The following is a 16698-nucleotide window of genomic DNA, read 5'->3' on the forward strand; positions in this document are numbered from 1 at the left end:
GTGCCAGGAATGGGGGGAGGGGAAGAAGCCTGCAGTGGCAGAAGGTGCGGTGGTCCCTCATCCTCATCCTCATCCTCAACCCCCCTCCCCAGGAGCAGCACCACAAGGCTCAGGTGGAGCGGTTCCTGGCGGAGCATGGTGGCGAGTACCAGTCTGTGAAGCTGCTGGGCCCCGAGATGCAGGTGGCGAACGCCGAAGCCAGGAACATGGGCGCGTGAGTGAGGGTCAGGGAGGCGTGGTCACCTCTGCTGACGATGGCGGGGAGAGGGGCCACCGTGTCCGGAGCCCCAGGCCCGGAGGCGGGAGTTCGGAAGGCTGGGTGGGTGGTCTCCGGCAGGTTCCCTGCCCCGCTCTGGGCCTCGGTGTTCCCATCTGAGCCTCCGTCCTGCGATTGGCTGGGGCTGAGCAGTGTCAGCGTTTCGGAAGCAAATCTGAGAGAGGAAGGACAGGAGGACCGGAAGTCAACAAATGCTGACAGCGTGAGAGATAGCCTCAGGTTCCCTCGTAATGCACGCTGACTGTGGGAGAATCGGACTGCCCAGACCCGTGGTTGGCCACTTTCCCATGAAGGACTAGATTGTGACTCTGTGCAGACCAGCTTAGTGGGCTCAGCCGCAGCCACGCTGCTCTGCTGGTGTAGCGTGCGTGAGCGTGGCTGGGCTCCAGCCAGAGTTTATTTACGGACACTGACGTCTGAATTTCTGTGACTCTCACGCAACGTAGATTCTTTCCCCCAACCAGTTAAAAATGTAGAACCGTTCTTAGCTCAGGAGCCACGCAAAACCAGGCAGGGGGCTGGATCTGGATCGTGAGTCTTAGTGAAGGCTTTTTAAAATATATATATATTTTATTGATTTTTTTACAGAGAGGAAGGGAGAGGGATAGAGCGTTAGAAACATTGATGAGAGAGAAACATCAATCAGCTGCCTCCTGCACGTCCCCCACTGGGGATGGGCCCACAACCCAGGCACATGCCCTTGACCGGAATCGAACCTGGGACCTTTCAGTCTGCAGGCTGACGCTCTATCCACTGAGCCACACCGGTTTTGGCATTAGTGAAGGCTTTGATACAAGTACCCAGACACCCTAGAGGAAGAAGGCACAACCAGTTGGCCCCTGGCCCTGGGCATGGTGGGAGCCTGTCTGTGGGCGGTGCTTCCCCAGTACCAGGGTTTTTGGGGCGCTGGGTACCAGCTGTCAAGCTCCGGGCCTTCATCTTGCAAGTCAAGTTTGGGATCTGCCTCAGGGTTTGGGCCTTGGAATTGGGAGGGGCCTGGAGGCTGCTGGTCCCAGCCTGCACCAGGTGGCCAGCCTCTCTGAAGACCCGTGGTCGGTCCCTGGTGATCGCAGGGCGGGCTGGGGTGGCGAGTGCAGCTGCCGGAGCCCCGTGCCCCTGGGTGGGGAGGTCAGCACCGGAGCCCCACCCCCATGGAGCCTGCGTCCCCCCACCTGCAGGGACTTGTGCCGGCAGGACCTCGGCTGCACCTACTACTTCAGCGTGGATGCCGACGTGGCCTTGACCGAGCCCCAAATCCTGCGGCTGCTGATCGAGCAGAACAAGTGAGGCTGTGGGTGGGCTGCGGCTGGCAGGCAGATGGGCCCTGAGAGCGGGGCTCCTGGGCTGGCATTGCCTGGATAGGCCCAGGCCCCTGCTGGGAGCCCTCCCCTGCCTTTGTCCTCCTCCCCTCCTCACAGACTACCCTGAGCTTGCCCCCACCTGGTAACCTTGTCTTGGTCTAGGACCGTGGTCGGCAAACTGCGGCTCTTGAGCCACATGTGGCTCTTTGGCCCCTTGAGTGTGGCTCTTCCACAAAATACCACGGCCTGGGCGAGTCTATGTTGAAGAAGTGGCGTTAGAAGAAGTTTAAGTTTAACACATGTGGCCCTCAGAAGCAATCTCAGTCGTTGTGCTGCTGATATTTGGCTCTGCTGGCTCATGAGTTTGCCGACCACTGGTCTAGGATGTCCCTCCTCCCCCTTTCCTCTGTCGTAAGTCCTAAGCCACCCCCCTCTCACGCTCTGTTCTCGGCTGCCCTGAGGGAGGGAAAAGCTATCCGATGGGCCAGGGCCACCTCCAGGCCCTGTCCCAGGGAGGTGCTTGCAGGTTGAAAGGGACCCCTACCCTTCCCCACCCCTAGTTAGACCCACCCCAGACTCGCGTGGGCAGAGGGACCCCTCTGAGGCGCCCCCTTCCTCAGGAACGTCATCGCCCCGCTGATGACCCGCCACGGGAGGCTGTGGTCCAACTTCTGGGGCGCGCTGAGTGCCGACGGCTACTACGCCCGCTCCGAGGACTACGTGGACATCGTGCAGGGGCGGCGTGTGTGAGTGCCGACAGGGCGGGGCTCCCTCCCTTGCCTTCCTCCTGGCCTTGCAGCACCCACTTCCCCAGCATGCTTGTCCTTACCGCCCTCACATTCCCACCGAACTCGAAGCAAGGGAGACTGCGGTCAGACACACAGAAGGACTTCCCGGCAATTACCCTGGGCAACGGCTCAACTCAGCCCTGTCATGCCCTTCTCTCGGCTCCCGGCCCTTGGTCTATGACCTCAGCACAAGCCCTCCCGTCTTCCTCTCCCTTCCCAGGGGTGTCTGGAACGTGCCCTACATCTCCAACGTCTACCTGGTGAAGGGCAGTGTGCTGCGGGCGGAGCTGCAGCGGACAGACCTGTTCCGCCACCGCAAGCTGGACCCCGACATGGCCTTCTGCGCCAACGTCCGCCAGCAGGTCAGCCCGGGGGCGGGGGGCGGAGGAGGCGCCTATCACCATGGGCCCTGGAGCTTCTGAGGTCCCAGCAGGGCAGCTCAGAGGCTGCCAGGCCTGGCTGGGTCATGGCGGGTGTGTGTGTGTGTGTGTGTGTGTGTGTGTGTGTGTGTGTGTGTCACTGGCATGCGGGCTGGTCCTCGGGGTCTGTGGGGATCATTTCAGCAGACCCAGGTTTTACACCGTCTATTTTATTTTTTAAAGCCCACTGTTACTGATTTCAGAGCAGAAGGAAGAGGGATAGAGAGAGAGAAAGACCCATGATGAAAAAGAATCATTAGAGCCGGGACTGGTTTGGCTCAGTGGATAGAGCATCGGCCTGGGGACTGAAAGGTCCCGGGTTCGATTCCGGTCCAGGGCATGTACCTTGGTTGCGGGCTCATCCACAGCAGGGGGTGTGCAAGAGGCAACTGATCGATGATTCTCTCATCGATGTTTCTAACTCTCTATCCCTCTCTCTTCCTCTCTGTGAAAAATCAATAAAATATATTAAAAATAATCATTAGATCAGCTGCCTCCTGCACGTCTCCTACTGGGGATGGAGCCCACAACCAGGCATGGGCCATGACCAGAAATCGAACCAAGACCTTCTGGTTCATAGGTCAGTGCTCAACCCCTGAGCCACACCGGCCAGGCTATTTTATTTACGTTGTTGGCAGCACCTAAAAAAACACGAAACTTTCCATCTAAATGCCCTCCAAGCAATGTCCCCCAAAACACCCTTACCTTGTTCCTGCGCCCCACACAGTATTTTTTGTGGTTTTTATTTATTTATAAAATATACTTTATTGATTTTTTTACAGAGAGGAAGGGAGAGGGATAGAGAGTTCGAAACATCGATGAGAGAGAAACATCGACCAGCTGCCTCCTGCACACCCCCCACTGGGGATGTGCCCGCAACCAAGGCACATGCCCTTGACTGGAATCGAACCTGGGACCCTTCAGTCCGCAGGCTGATGCTCTATCCACTGAGCCAAACTGGCCGGGGCTTTTTTGTGGCTTTTAAAAAAATGTGACGGCATGCTCATGTTTCCTCCTGTGCCCCGAGCTTCAGGATCGGAACGCCACCCTCTTCTTGGGCACATTCGTCCTTTTATTCCATTCAGTCCCCCAAGAAGCCTTCCCTGACCGCATCCGAGTGTCAGGTCTGGGGGAGCGGGGGGGGGGGGGGCAGAGGAGGCTGCTGTCCGGCCCCTCCCAGGGCGTGCAGGGGAGGGGAGGGGAGAGAAGGGGAGGAGAGGGGCTCTCTCATCGGCCTGGTCTCCCCAGGAGGTGTTCATGTTCCTCACCAACCGGCACACCTTCGGCCACCTGCTCTCCCTGGACAACTACCAGACCAGCCACCTCCACAATGACCTCTGGGAGGTGTTCAGCAACCCTGAGGTGAGGCCCGGGTGGGCGGCGGGTGTGGTGGGAGTGGAAGGGGCCCCGGTAATCCTGTAGCCGGAGTTGCCTCCCTCTCAGGGCTGGACACTGGGACCCTGTGGGCCACTGGCCTTCCTTCACCCCAGGTGGCCTCTCTGCAGGTTTGAATAGGAAGAGGAGGGCGTTTTGAGGGGCAGCGCCATCTAGTGGAGGAAGGACTCGGAGTCAGAGGCCCCTTAGCTGTGACTTAGTTAAGCCTTAGTTGAACCTTTGGGGCCTCAGTGATCTTAGCTCTAAAATGGGTACACTGTCCCAGCCTGCCTTGCCTCTGAGAAGGTTGTGATCAGAAGAGGAGGAAATGGTGACAGTGTTCTTACACACTGCGAGCTTGTGTCTGATGTGGGCTCGTGCCTGTATCTTCACATAGACCTGTACACGTACGCACACGTGTACATACATATGCAAACACCAGCTCCCGTGGGCACACTTTTACGCTCAAACAACACAGTGCACCCCGTAGGTACGGAGGCATGGAGATGTTCACTCACACTGTGCGTGGGCTGTGGGCTGTGGGCTGTGGCCTGGGGGGGGGGCCCGTGGAGCATCCCGGGGAGAGGAGCCAGGGGTGAGTCCAGCTGGCCCAGGCCAGCTCCCAGGACCCCATCCCGCTTCTCCCTCCCCACAGGACTGGAAGGAGAAGTACATCCACGAGAACTACACCAAGGCCCTGGCGGGGAAGCTGGTGGAGATGGTGAGGACGGGGTGCCCCTGGGAATGAAGCTCCTGGCTTTAGACCCGACACCCAGAAGGCGGAGGGGCAAAGCTAGCTGACCCGGGAGGAGGCGCGGCCCCTTCCTCCTGCTGGCACTTTCCAGCTGGAACCTGCAGGGTCTGGGGGGCCTCCTGCTTCTTTTCCGGCCCAGGCAGGAAAGAGGGGAAAAGCATCCCCGAATGTGGCCTCAGCAGCAGACCATGGCCATGTTTACCCCAGAGCCAGCAGGCCTCTGCTCCCTCCGTGCCCACACACTGGTGGCTTTGACCTTGGCACTGGCAGTTCCGTGACCTTGGCCAGCTCTGAGCTCAGTTCTTTCTTCCTTCAGCATCTCGCTGAGTCCGGGCACCCTGGGGACTCTCAGGGGACACTCAGAGGCCCTCAGACCAGGGTGGGGCAGGGCACAGACCACACAAGGGGTCTTACCCGTGGCGGCTTCTGCCGGGGGCCATGAGGTCAGGGGGAGGATGAGGAATGGCCACTCTGGACCCCGGTGACCGCGTCTTCACCCTCCCCAGCCCTGCCCGGATGTCTATTGGTTCCCCATCTTCACGGAGACGGCCTGCGACGAGCTGGTGGAGGAGATGGAGCATTACGGCCAGTGGTCTATGGGCGATAACAAGGTGGGAGCCCCGGGCGCCTGGACTGGGGCTGGTGGGTGGCCGCCCCTCCGGGCTCTCTGCCTGGGACTCCTCGGGTGGGGGGCTGGCATTGAGGGGCAGAGGGACTGCGGGATGGCGTGGAATGCTGGTCTCTAAGCTGCCTTCACCTTAAGGTGCTAGGCTTCCAGTTCCTCTTCTTCCAGCGATTGGGCTTCCATCCCAGACTGGGCGTGGAAAGGGGGAGGAGCGAGCAGGTGTGAGTGAGGAGCAATTAGGAGGCAACATCACCCAACTACAACCACTGACCACTGGCCACCGGGCACCCTGCTGAGGAGGAGCCCCATTCCTGCTCTCCTCTGCAGAGCCCAGGACCCCTGGTTAAAGGCACATGTGCCTCAGAGCGTGGCTAACCTCAGCCTGGCAGCTGATTCACCGCTGATCCGGGAGCTTAGCTCCAGAACCAGTAACCGGCACAGCCTGTACGCTCTGGGTCTGGCTGGTCCTTGCCCTTCAGTGCCCGGGCTTCCCAGGATGCTCGTGTCCGGGGTAACCTGTGCCCTCTGCCTGGGTTTTCTCTGCTGTGGAGCCAGGGGCCACCAAGCTTCACGGCTTAAAACATCCACTTATTCCCTCCAGGTTCTGTGGGTTGGGGTCTGGGTGTGGCCTAGCTGGTGCTCTGCTCAGGGTCTCCCAGGGCCCCCGCCAGGGAGTCAGCCGGGGCCGGTGCTCAGCGGAGGCTCAGGGTCCTATTCCAGGCTCTTCGGCGGAATGCGTTTCCCTGCAGCTGCAGAGCTCAAGGTGACTGGCCTCTTCCGGGCCGGCAGGGAGATTCTCCCTCCAAGAGCCTCCTTTATTTGGTTATTTTTTAAAAATATATTTTTATTGATATCAGAGAGGAAGGGAGAAGGGGAGAGAGAGATAGAAACATCAATGATGAGAGAGAATCATTGATTGCCTGCCTCCTGCACGCCCCCCACTGGGGACTGAGCCTGCAACCCGGGCATGTGCCTGACTGGGATTGGAACTGTGACCTCCTGGTCAATGCTGAGCCACTGAGCCACACCAGCCGGCCTCCAAGATCCTCCTTTAAAGACTCACCCAGTGCCCTAGTCGGTTTGGCTCAGTGGATAGAGTGTTGGCCTGCAGACTGAAAGGTCCAGGTTTGATTCTGATCAAGGGCACACGCCCAGGTTGCAGGCTTAATCCCCAGTAGGGGGTGTGCAGGAGGCAGCCGATCCATGATTCTCTCTCATTGATGTTTCTCTCTCCCTCCCTCTCTCATTGATGTTTCTCTCTCCCTCCTCTCTGAAATCAATAAAAAAATTTAAAAAAAAGACTCACCAGCATCATCTCCCTTTTGATTCAACCAAAGTCGACAGACTAGTTCCCTTAATTACTCCTGCAAAACCCCTTCACCTTTGCCCTTATCCCATCAGGTTCAAGGTCGAGGGGAGGGGGTTGAGCAGGTGGCGGCAATCGGGCCTTCTGAGAGGTCTGCTCACCTCCCTCTGGGTCTCTCCCAGGACAACCGCATCCAGGGCGGCTACGAGAACGTGCCGACCATCGACATCCACATGAACCAGATCAGCTTCGAGCGGGAGTGGCACAAGTTCCTGGTGGAGTACATCGCGCCCGTGACGGAGAAGCTGTACCCCGGCTACTACACCAGGGTGGGCAGGCGGGGTGCCCGGGACCGGGCAGGGGGGGAGGGGCTGGGGAGGGGGAGAGGCGAATGGGAGAGAAGCGTTCCCAGCGGGGCGGAGACCTGAATATTTGGCCTCTAGGCAGGAGGGAAGCCTCCTCCTGTCAGAGCTGGGGCCAGGGAAGGCGGGGCCACTCTGCCTCTGTCCTCTGGCATCATCCGACCACCTGAGTCCTCCCTCGGTGTCCTTGACCCCTGCCCCAATGGCTGCCAGGCCAGCTCACCAGACAAGCCCCCGGTCAGGGGCCAGCCTGCCCTTCCTCCCTCGGGTCCCTCTAGCTCCCTCCCTCGCGTGTCTGTGGATGCCTCTCTGGCTTCTGTACTCGTCACTTCCTCCGGGCTTCCTCCAAACACCTGCTCTGGGTGTGCCTGGGCCCTGCCCTCAAGGGACCACCCGGCTAGATAGTTGGGAGGGTGTGAGGATTAGATTCATTCATTCTCCCTTCCTTCCCTTCTCTTCCCTCTCTCCCTCCCTCCCTTCCCTCCTCTCCTGCCTCTCCCTCTCTTTTCTCCTTCCTTCCCTGCCTCCTGTCCTTCCCTTCCTCCCCACATTTATTTATTTATTTTTTAAAATATATTTTATTGATTTTGTACAGAGAGGAAGAGAGAGAGATAGAGAGTTAGAAACATCGATGAGAGTCATCGATCAGCTGCCTCTTGCACACCCCCTACTGGGGATGTGCCAGCAACCAAGGTACATGCCCTTGACCGGAATCGAACCTGGGTCCCTTCAGTCCCCAAGCCGACGCTCTGTCCATTGAGCCAAACCGGTTTTGGCCCTCCCCACATTTAAAAAATATATATTTTATTGATTTTTTTACAGACAAGAAATAGAGAGTTAGAAACATCAATGAGAGAGAAACATCGATCAGCTGCCTCTTGCACACCCCCGCTGGGGATGTGCCCGCAACCAAGGTACATGCCCTTGACCGGATTCGAACCTGGGATCCCCCCAGTCCGCAGGCCGACGCTCTATCCACTAAGCCAAACCGGTTTCGGCTCCCACATTTTAAAAAAATATATATATTTTTAATTTTATTTTTTAAATATATTTTATTGATTTTTTACAGAGAGGAAGAGAGAGGGATAGAGAGTTAGAAACATCGATGAGAGAGAAACATTGATCAGCTGCCTCCTGCACAGCCCCCACTGGGGATGTGCCCGCAACCAAGGTACATGCACTTGTCCGGAATTGAACCTGGGACATTCCAGTCCGCAGGCCGACGCTCTATCTACTGAGCCAAACCGGTTTCTGCTCCCACTTTTTTATTGAGAGCCCTTTCTGTGCCAGGCACGGCAGCAGGCCCTGGAGAGCACGGGGTTAGATAAACTGCCCTCCGGGAGCTGATAGTCTAGCAGAGGATGCGGGCCCTCTGGACAGCTGTCCTCCTGGCCTGCACAGCCTCTCATGCCGGCTGTCTCTCCCCGCACAGGCCCAGTTCGACCTGGCCTTCGTCGTCCGCTACAAGCCCGACGAGCAGCCCTCGCTGATGCCACACCACGACGCCTCCACCTTCACCATCAACATCGCCCTGAACAGGGTGGGGGTGGATTACGAGGTGAGCAGAGGCGGGCCGCTCTGGCCCAGGGTGCAGGCTGGAGGGGGGGCTGGCCGGGGAGCAGCGTGCAGGGTGTTTGAAGCGGAGGGGCCCGGGGTAGCGCAGCACCAGGGAACTGGGAGCCAGAGAGAAAGGGCGCTAGGCCCATGGGGAAGGCTCAGAGCGCAGTTTGGCAGGAGGGAGAGGGCTTTGGACCCAAGACAGCAAGGACCCAGGGGGCTGGAGCCAGTCAGGTGACCTCACCTGGGTTCTGCTCCCCCCCCCCGCCACTTGCTCGGGGGCCGCAGGCTATCTCTTGGGAAAACTTGAAGTGCCCTCCCCACAGCTGTGAGGATGGCCTGAGCTCATCCAGGGAAGGCGTACAGGGACCCACAGTCAGGACCCACGGAGCGGTAGCTAGTCGTAACCAGTTCAGGGCCCGCATCATCCTCGGGAGAGGGCTGCTTTGGGGGTGACAAACCCCAGGCTTGTGGCTGGAGGGGAATCTGGGGAAACCAGGACGACATGAGGGTGAGGAGGAGCAGTTCTGGGCCTTCGGACCCCAGGGGAGGCCTGTGGGGGTGACCAGCTATAGAGCCATTCATCCATTCACTCTCTCCCTCCATCAGCGACCGTTTTTAAGGAGTTTTTTACGACTCAGGTCCGTCCGCCCGTCCCGTCCCCCCCCCCCCCCCCCCGTTACACACTGTGAAGGACACCCCTAAAAACACCTTTTTTTTGAAAGTCAACAATGTGCCAGGGGCTCTCACAGGGGCCGATGTTGCCCCCTCCCCAAAGGACATATCTGAAGACATGCTCGGTGCTCCTGGCATCTAGTGGGTAAAGCCCCCACCAGAAAGAATGATCTGGCCCGTCGGGGTGATGCTGTGTAATCGTATGAATGTACTTGATACCGTTGAACTGTTCACTTAAAATGGTTACCATAGTCAAGTTTGTGTTACATGTATTTTACCACAAGTTTAAAAAAAGGAATTCTCTGGCTCAAAATATCCATAGTGCTGAGCTCTTATTTGTATCATCTTATTGAATGCTCACAACTCTGAGCAGTTCAATGCCTGTTTTACAGAAGGGGAAAATGAGGCGCAGGCTGGTCACAGTTAATAAAGGACGTGGCTGATATTTGCCCAGGGCTGCCTGACTTAAAAAATATATATATATATTATTTATTTCAGAGAGGGAGAGAGAGAGAGAGAGAGAGAAAAAAGAAAAAAGAAAGAGAGCCAAAATCGGTTTGGCTCAGTGGATAGAGCGTTGGCCTGCGGACTGAAAGGTCTCAGGTTTGATTCTGGTCAAGGGCATGTACCTTGGTTGCGGGCACATCCCCAGTAGGAGGTGTGCAGGAGGCAGCTCATCAATGTTTCTTACTCTCTATCTCTCTCTCTTCCTCTATGTAAAAAGTCAATAAAATATATTTTTTTTTAAAAGAAAAAGAAAGAAGAGCGAGAGCGAGAGCGAGAGCGAGAGAGAGAGAGAGAGAGAGAGAAATCAATGTTGAGAATCATTGACTGGCTGCCTCCTGCACACCCCCCACTGGGGATTAGGCCCGAAACCCTGGGTATGTGTCCTTGACCGAAGTCAAACCCAGGACCCTTTGGTCCACAGGCTGATGCTTTATCCATTGAGCCAAACTGGCCAGACTCTTGATCTCTCGGTCTTTGCTGAGTGAGCTCCTTAGGCAGCACATGGCTGTCACCCACAGGCATCCCAGGCAGGCTGTGCTGAGGGCTCTTGGCTGTGGTGGCTCAGATGGAAGAACAGGGGAACACGGGGGGGTGGGGATGGGACCAGCTTCCTGTTGGGGAACTGACACTTCCTGTTGGGAAACTGACATGTGACGTCTCCTAGGGCGGTGGCTGTCGGTTCCTGCGCTACAACTGCTCCATCCGAGCCCCCCGGAAGGGCTGGGCCCTCATGCACCCCGGGAGACTTACTCACTACCACGAGGGGCTCCCCACCACCAAGGGCACCCGCTACATCGCCGTCTCCTTCGTCGATCCCTAATCGGCCAGGCCCAGCCGCCTCGGACGTTTTCCTCTCTGCCCACAGCCATTGCCCGGGGCCCCGGGGAACCCTGTCCGGCCTCCCGGTCCTCGGCCTCCCGTTGCCCTTGGAGCTGCCATGGGGGAGACTGGGCCGCAGGCCGGAGGCCAGGCCACCTCCCGGGCTGGGATTTTCCTGGTGCTCTGCTCCCAGCCCCGGGAGGCTGTGTGCTCACTCTCACTGCGTGGAGCAGCTCATCCTTTCCCACTGTCTTCCTCAAAAACCCAGCCCCTCCTCCGTCCTTCCATGAGTGACACTTGTGCAGAAGGGGCTTCCCCAGCTGCCCCCGGGCTCTCGGGGCGTGGAGCCACACCCCTGAGCTTCTCCCATTGGAGCGGCAGCCCCAGGATCTTCTGCTTCCAGCTTCAGGGCCCACACCGAGACCTGGATCAGACTCAAGTCCTCACCGGACTGCAGGAGCCCCTGCTCCCTGGCTCCTGTCACAGATACTGTCCCTGCGGAAGGTGATTCGGCAGACCTCCTGGAAGGCGGGAAAGGCATGGATGCCGCAGCGCCATCCCTACCTGATTCTTTTTTGGGGGAGAAGGGGGAGTGACATGTCCACACACTGTACTGCGTCACCCTGTCCTGCCTGTCCCCGTGCCTCTGGAGAGAGGGACAGACAGAAGCAGGAGAGTTTCTATTAAAAGTCATTCAAACCACCGAGGGGGAGCTGCCTGCGTGGGTGAGTGCCCGTGTCGGGGGAATGTCTGCAGGGAGGGGTTTTAAGAGCTCGTGATTGGCAAGAAAAGATCTCTCAGGACAGTGGTTGGCAACCACTGGCTCACAAGCCACCTGCGGCTCTTTGGCCCCTTGCGTTTTTCGCAAAGGCCAGCTTAGGAGTACCCTAATCCTATATACCCTGTTTCCCCAAAAATTAGACAGTGTCTTATATTAATTTTTGCTCTCAAAGATGCGCTAGGTCTTATTTTCAGGGGATGTCTTATTTTTCCATGAAGAAGAATATGGTACATATTTATTGTTAAATGAAAATAAAGGAAATGTATTACCTGTATATGGTACGGTAGACGGTAGTTGTCAACACAAACCAGACAAACTGTGAATCCTACAGTATCAAGGATTTACTCATTTATTCAATGACAATCATGTCATCATCTTCTGGAACATCATCATAACAATCCAATTCCTGGATTTCCTGGTGAATTTCTTGTGACTCCATTTCTTTCAGAATCAGTGGACCAAATCTCTCATGTTTAGCCTGGGGGGGGCCTTATTTTCGGGGGGATGCCTTATATTTTACTCAGAAGGAAACCTGTAAGTAGGTCTTATTTTCGGAGGATGTCTTATTTTCGGGGAAACATGGTAATAAAAAGCTAATATAATATGCAAATCTACCAAACTGCAGAACAATCCCTATGATGCACACTGACTACTTGAGGGCAGACACTCAGCACAGGAGCTGCCCCCTGGTGGTCAGTGCGCTCCCACAGGGGGAATGCCGCTCAGCCAGAAGCCGGGCTCACAGCTGGCAAGGGCAGCGGTGGTGGGAGTCTGTTCCACCTCCGTGGCAGCGCCAAGGATGTCCGACTGACGGCTTAGGCCCACTCCCAGCACAGGCCTAAGCTGTCGGCTGATTCCCCAAGGCAGGGGTCCTCAAACTTTTTAAAGTGGGGGCCAGATCACGGTCCCTCAGAGAGCTGGAGGGCCGGACTATATGAACTACTAATTCCTACTGTAACACCTCGGCTGTGCTCACTGCCCAAAAAACCTGGCGGGCCGGATCAGACTCCTCTGCGGGCCGCATGTGGCCCGTGGGTCGTAGTTTGAAGACGCCTGCCCCAAGGGCTCTCGGGCTGTGAGAGGGGCGCAGGCCAGGCTGAGGGACCCCTGAGTGCACGAATTTCATGCACCAGGCCTCTAGTTAATAACAATGTACCTACCTGTATAGTTTAAGTTTTAAAAATTTGGCTCTCTAATTTCAGTCGTACTGTTGATATTTGGCTCTGTTGGCTAATGAGTTTGCCCACCACTGTCTCATGAGACTCAGAGCCCGTGTTTCCCAAACAAGCACGTGACCTTGGCATCGGGTGTATATTCCGCAAACCCTTATGTGTGAGCCAGGCACCGGCGGCCTGAGGCAGGCTTCTTCACCCGTCAGGATCTGCAGCACGTGTCACCTCCCCACTGAAGCCTTCAATGACTGCCCTTCCTGCAAACATGAGCATCCGAGAACTTCCAAATGCCTGTCAGCCCACCCTGCCCCAGGAGACTCTTTCCGTGGCACTAACAACTCGGGGTGTTTATTCATAACAAAAGTGAGCATCCATCCATTCAGGCCCCATGGGCATTGTGTCTGCCGGTCACTGGGCACACAGCCCTCTGGGTGGAGCTATTATCCCTTTTTATAGATGAGGAAATGTCAGCTCATAGAGGCCAAGCAATTGGCCAGAGGTCACACAGGTAAGGGGTAGGGACAGGGATTTATTTCTTATTTTTTATTTTTATTTAAAAAAAATATTTTATATTGATTTTTTTTTGATTTTTTTTTTTTTTTACAGAGAGAAAGGGAGAGAGAGAGAGAGCTAGAAACATCAATGAGAAAGAAACATGGACCAGCTGCCTCCTGCACACCTCCCAGAGGGGATGTGCCGGCAACCAAGGAACATGCCCTTGACCGGAATCGAACCTGGGACCCTTCACTCTGCAGACTGACGCTCTTATTCACTGAGCCAGACCGGTTTCGGCTATTTCTTATATTTTAAGATTTAAATTATTTATTGTTTGAAGTATGACACAAGTCTCCTGTTCTCCCCATTGACTCTCACCAGCTGCTCCCACCCCCAGGGACAGGGATTTGAATATTTCAACCTGCCTTCCCCCCTCCTCCGCCCATCCCTTAGCAGCCAGCAGAGAGGACCACATGCATCCGCTGTGGACCAGCGTGAGAAGGGCCACATGGCCGGCGGGCTGCTGTGGGGAAGGCAGGGCTAATGGCCTGTGTCAACTCCATGCTGCCCAGCTGAGAGCGATTTTGCCCCCCGGGGAACCTTGGACAGACATTGGGCAACGACGGGGCATCTTTGGTTATCACCACGGGGAAGGGGCGAGGAGAACCACTGCACCAGCAGGCAGAGGCCAGCGGTGCCTCTAAACATCCTACATGCACAGGGCAGCTCCTCCCTCCAACCAGGCCGAATCTGAGACATGCTGTGAGGAGCCTGATCGCAGAGGCGCTCTCAGCCGGACTGGAGCGGGTGAGGTTTCCCTTAGGCAGAGACACTCCAGGTCGGGAGCCAGCCGGGCACAGACCCCAGAGGCTCAGAGTAGGGCAGGTACGACTGAGAAGGGGGTCAGACCGTCAAAGCCCATTTATTTCCCCAGGCGAAGGAGAGATGGACTTTATGTAGGAAGAGTTGGACTTTACTATTTAATTGGGGTCATTTGGCCCAGGGCAAATTCAAACAGCACAAATCTTTTAAAAAGTATTTTATTAATTTATTATTATTATTTTTTACAGAAAGGAAGAGAGAGGGATGGAGTTAGAAACATTAATGAGAGAGAAACATCAATCAGCTGCCACCTGAGCACCCCCTACTGGAGATGTGCCCTAAATCAAGGCACATGTCCTTGACCAGAATTGAACCTGGGACCCTCCACTGAGCCAAACGGGTTAGGGCAAACAGCACCAATCTAAATCGCTTTCTTATCTCTCACCCCTGACTGCCCAGTTCTCCCCAGAAGCACCCATGCCCAACCGGTTTCTTGGGTGCCCTTTCTAGACGGATCTCACATACGTACGGTGCATGCATTAGGGGTATTTTTAGCTGCTATCTTTTTTCTGATTGCAAATGCAATTCCCGTCCGCAGTGAACAAGTCCATCAACACAGAAATAGGAAACGTAGAGGGAGGGAGATGGACTAGAAGGCTGGGGACCGATTCTGAGGATCCCACAGTCCAGGTAGGTGACCATGGGCCTAGGCCAGAGCTCATGGGAGGGACAGAATAATGTTTAGGAAGGACGACCTCTAGGCAAGATGCCAAAGAAGGGAAAGGAAATAGAATTTGGTGGATCCCGTCCCCGCCCTCATAGAAGTGACTGTCCTTAGGGCGGCCAGGAGCTGGAAGGAGGAAGCAGTCAGCGGCACTACAGGCAGTGCCGCTGGCCTGAGGTGCTGTGAATCACGTCCCGGAGGCCTGGACACACCCCAGACACTGTCTGATTAGCAGCTCCATAGTCCAGAGTCTGAGTCAAGGCCACTGGCTCACAGGGCAATAGGTTAGGTCAGCTTCCTGTGGCCAACCTCAATAGGAACTGATAAGCGGGTAGGTCCAGCGGGTACCGGTTGCCTCCTGCGGCATTTGTGGCGAGATTCTTCCATGGTTACTGACCAGCGATGTCCAGTAGAAAGAGAAAACTCTATTGTTTTCCTTTATGCTCCTTGCAAGACTCCACGTCTGAAACCTCTGATCACCCAATGGGTGGGCTTTTCGCCACACCTAAGAATTCTCCCGCTCTCAGCAGACACCGAAAGGGTTTCCTGGGGGGAGGGGGGGTCTCATTCTTAAAGAACCAATATATACACATACGAAGCAAAGGTGGTCATTTTCTCCCGTAAATCTGTCTCATGTTAATTTGATTAGTAGTCCATCCAGAAAAACTGAAAAGGGTAGGAGGAAAAACTGTATTTGTCCACAATGACCCGTTATATGATAGTCAGAGATTTCCACACCCCCCTGGCTCGGGTTAGATGAATTTTCTAGAGTGGCTCAGAGAGCTCAGGACAGCAGTTTACTTACTAGGTTAGGAGTTTATCATCAAGAGAACACAATCCCGGAATGGCCAAGTGGAACTGATGCATACGCCATGGTATGTGGGAAGGGGCGAGGAGTATCCATGCTCTCTCCAGGATACCACCCTCCCAGCGCCTGCAAGTGTTCCCCAACCCGGAAGCCCTCTGAATCCCGTAACTGAAGGATGTGTATGGAGGCCTCATTACTGAGGCTTGATTGGCTAAATGATTGGTCGTTAGTGATCAAGCCAATGTGCGGCCCCTCTCTGCTCCCAGGAGGTAGAATTGGTAGGGCTGAAAGTTCCAACCCTCTAATCACATCACTGGTTTCTCTGGCAACCAGTTCCCATCCTTAGAGGCTTTCCAAAAGTCATTCCTTAACATCAATCCAGACGTAGTTGGAAGGGGCTGTGACCAGTAACAAAAGACACACCACTTTCATTTTTAGCTGAATAGCCCGGGAGCTATTCCAGGAACTAAGGTCAAAAGTAAAAATTACAACAAAAGATGTCCCTATGGTTCTTAAACAGAGAACTACAAGGATTTCAGGAGCTGTGTGTCAGGAACGGTGGACAAAGACCAGTTATATAGATTTCTTATTATAAACCACAGTATCACCAGGAGACATTTAATGTAGTTTTAGATTTTTTTAGTAGCCATATTTTAAAGCTGTGTTTTCCCCCTATATATAATAAAGCTATTCTTTAATTTATTTTAAAATTATATTTCTTTATTGATTTCAAAGAGAAGGGAGAGGGAGAGATAAAAACATCAACGATGAGCAAATCATTGATTGGTTGCCTCATGGATGCCCCCCTACTGGAAACTGAGTCTGCAACCCGGGCATGTGCCCTTGACCAGAATCAAACCTAGGACCCTTCAGTCTACAGGCCAATGCTCTATCCATATTTTAAATAGCAAAAAGAAACAGATGAACTTAATTGTAGTATATATTTCATTTTATTCAATTTATTCAAAAATGTTATCACTTTGTCTACATGAGAAATGTCCAAACTTGTAGAGAATTTTTTCTTAAAAAAAACAAACACTTTATTGTTGAAAGTATGACATATAACCAAAACCGGTTTGGCTCAGCGGTAGAGCATCGGTCTGCGGACTGAAAGGTCCCAGTTAGGAATTTT

At 54.9% G+C, this 16698-nt stretch overlaps 1 protein-coding gene across 1 annotated transcript in view; it reads left to right on the top strand.

Moving 5' to 3' along the window:
• PLOD1 (procollagen-lysine,2-oxoglutarate 5-dioxygenase 1) overlaps window positions 1–11466 on the top strand; it is a 30263-nt gene extending 18797 nt beyond the window's left edge. Inside the window, exons 10-19 of the mRNA XM_036461065.2 lie at window positions 93–214; window positions 1456–1560; window positions 2199–2324; window positions 2587–2728; window positions 4034–4147; window positions 4815–4880; window positions 5420–5524; window positions 7027–7173; window positions 8639–8764; window positions 10610–11466. Coding sequence (XP_036316958.1) covers window positions 93–214; window positions 1456–1560; window positions 2199–2324; window positions 2587–2728; window positions 4034–4147; window positions 4815–4880; window positions 5420–5524; window positions 7027–7173; window positions 8639–8764; window positions 10610–10765 — 1209 coding nt within the window. The 3' untranslated portion in view covers window positions 10766–11466. The remainder of the gene's footprint in view (window positions 1–92; window positions 215–1455; window positions 1561–2198; window positions 2325–2586; window positions 2729–4033; window positions 4148–4814; window positions 4881–5419; window positions 5525–7026; window positions 7174–8638; window positions 8765–10609) is intronic.
• Window positions 11467–16698: the final 5232 nt, after the last annotated feature.

Source organism: Pipistrellus kuhlii, unplaced genomic scaffold (assembly GCF_014108245.1).
Source record: "Pipistrellus kuhlii isolate mPipKuh1 unplaced genomic scaffold, mPipKuh1.p scaffold_m20_p_34, whole genome shotgun sequence".
NCBI classification, from domain to species: Eukaryota; Metazoa; Chordata; class Mammalia; order Chiroptera; family Vespertilionidae; genus Pipistrellus; species Pipistrellus kuhlii.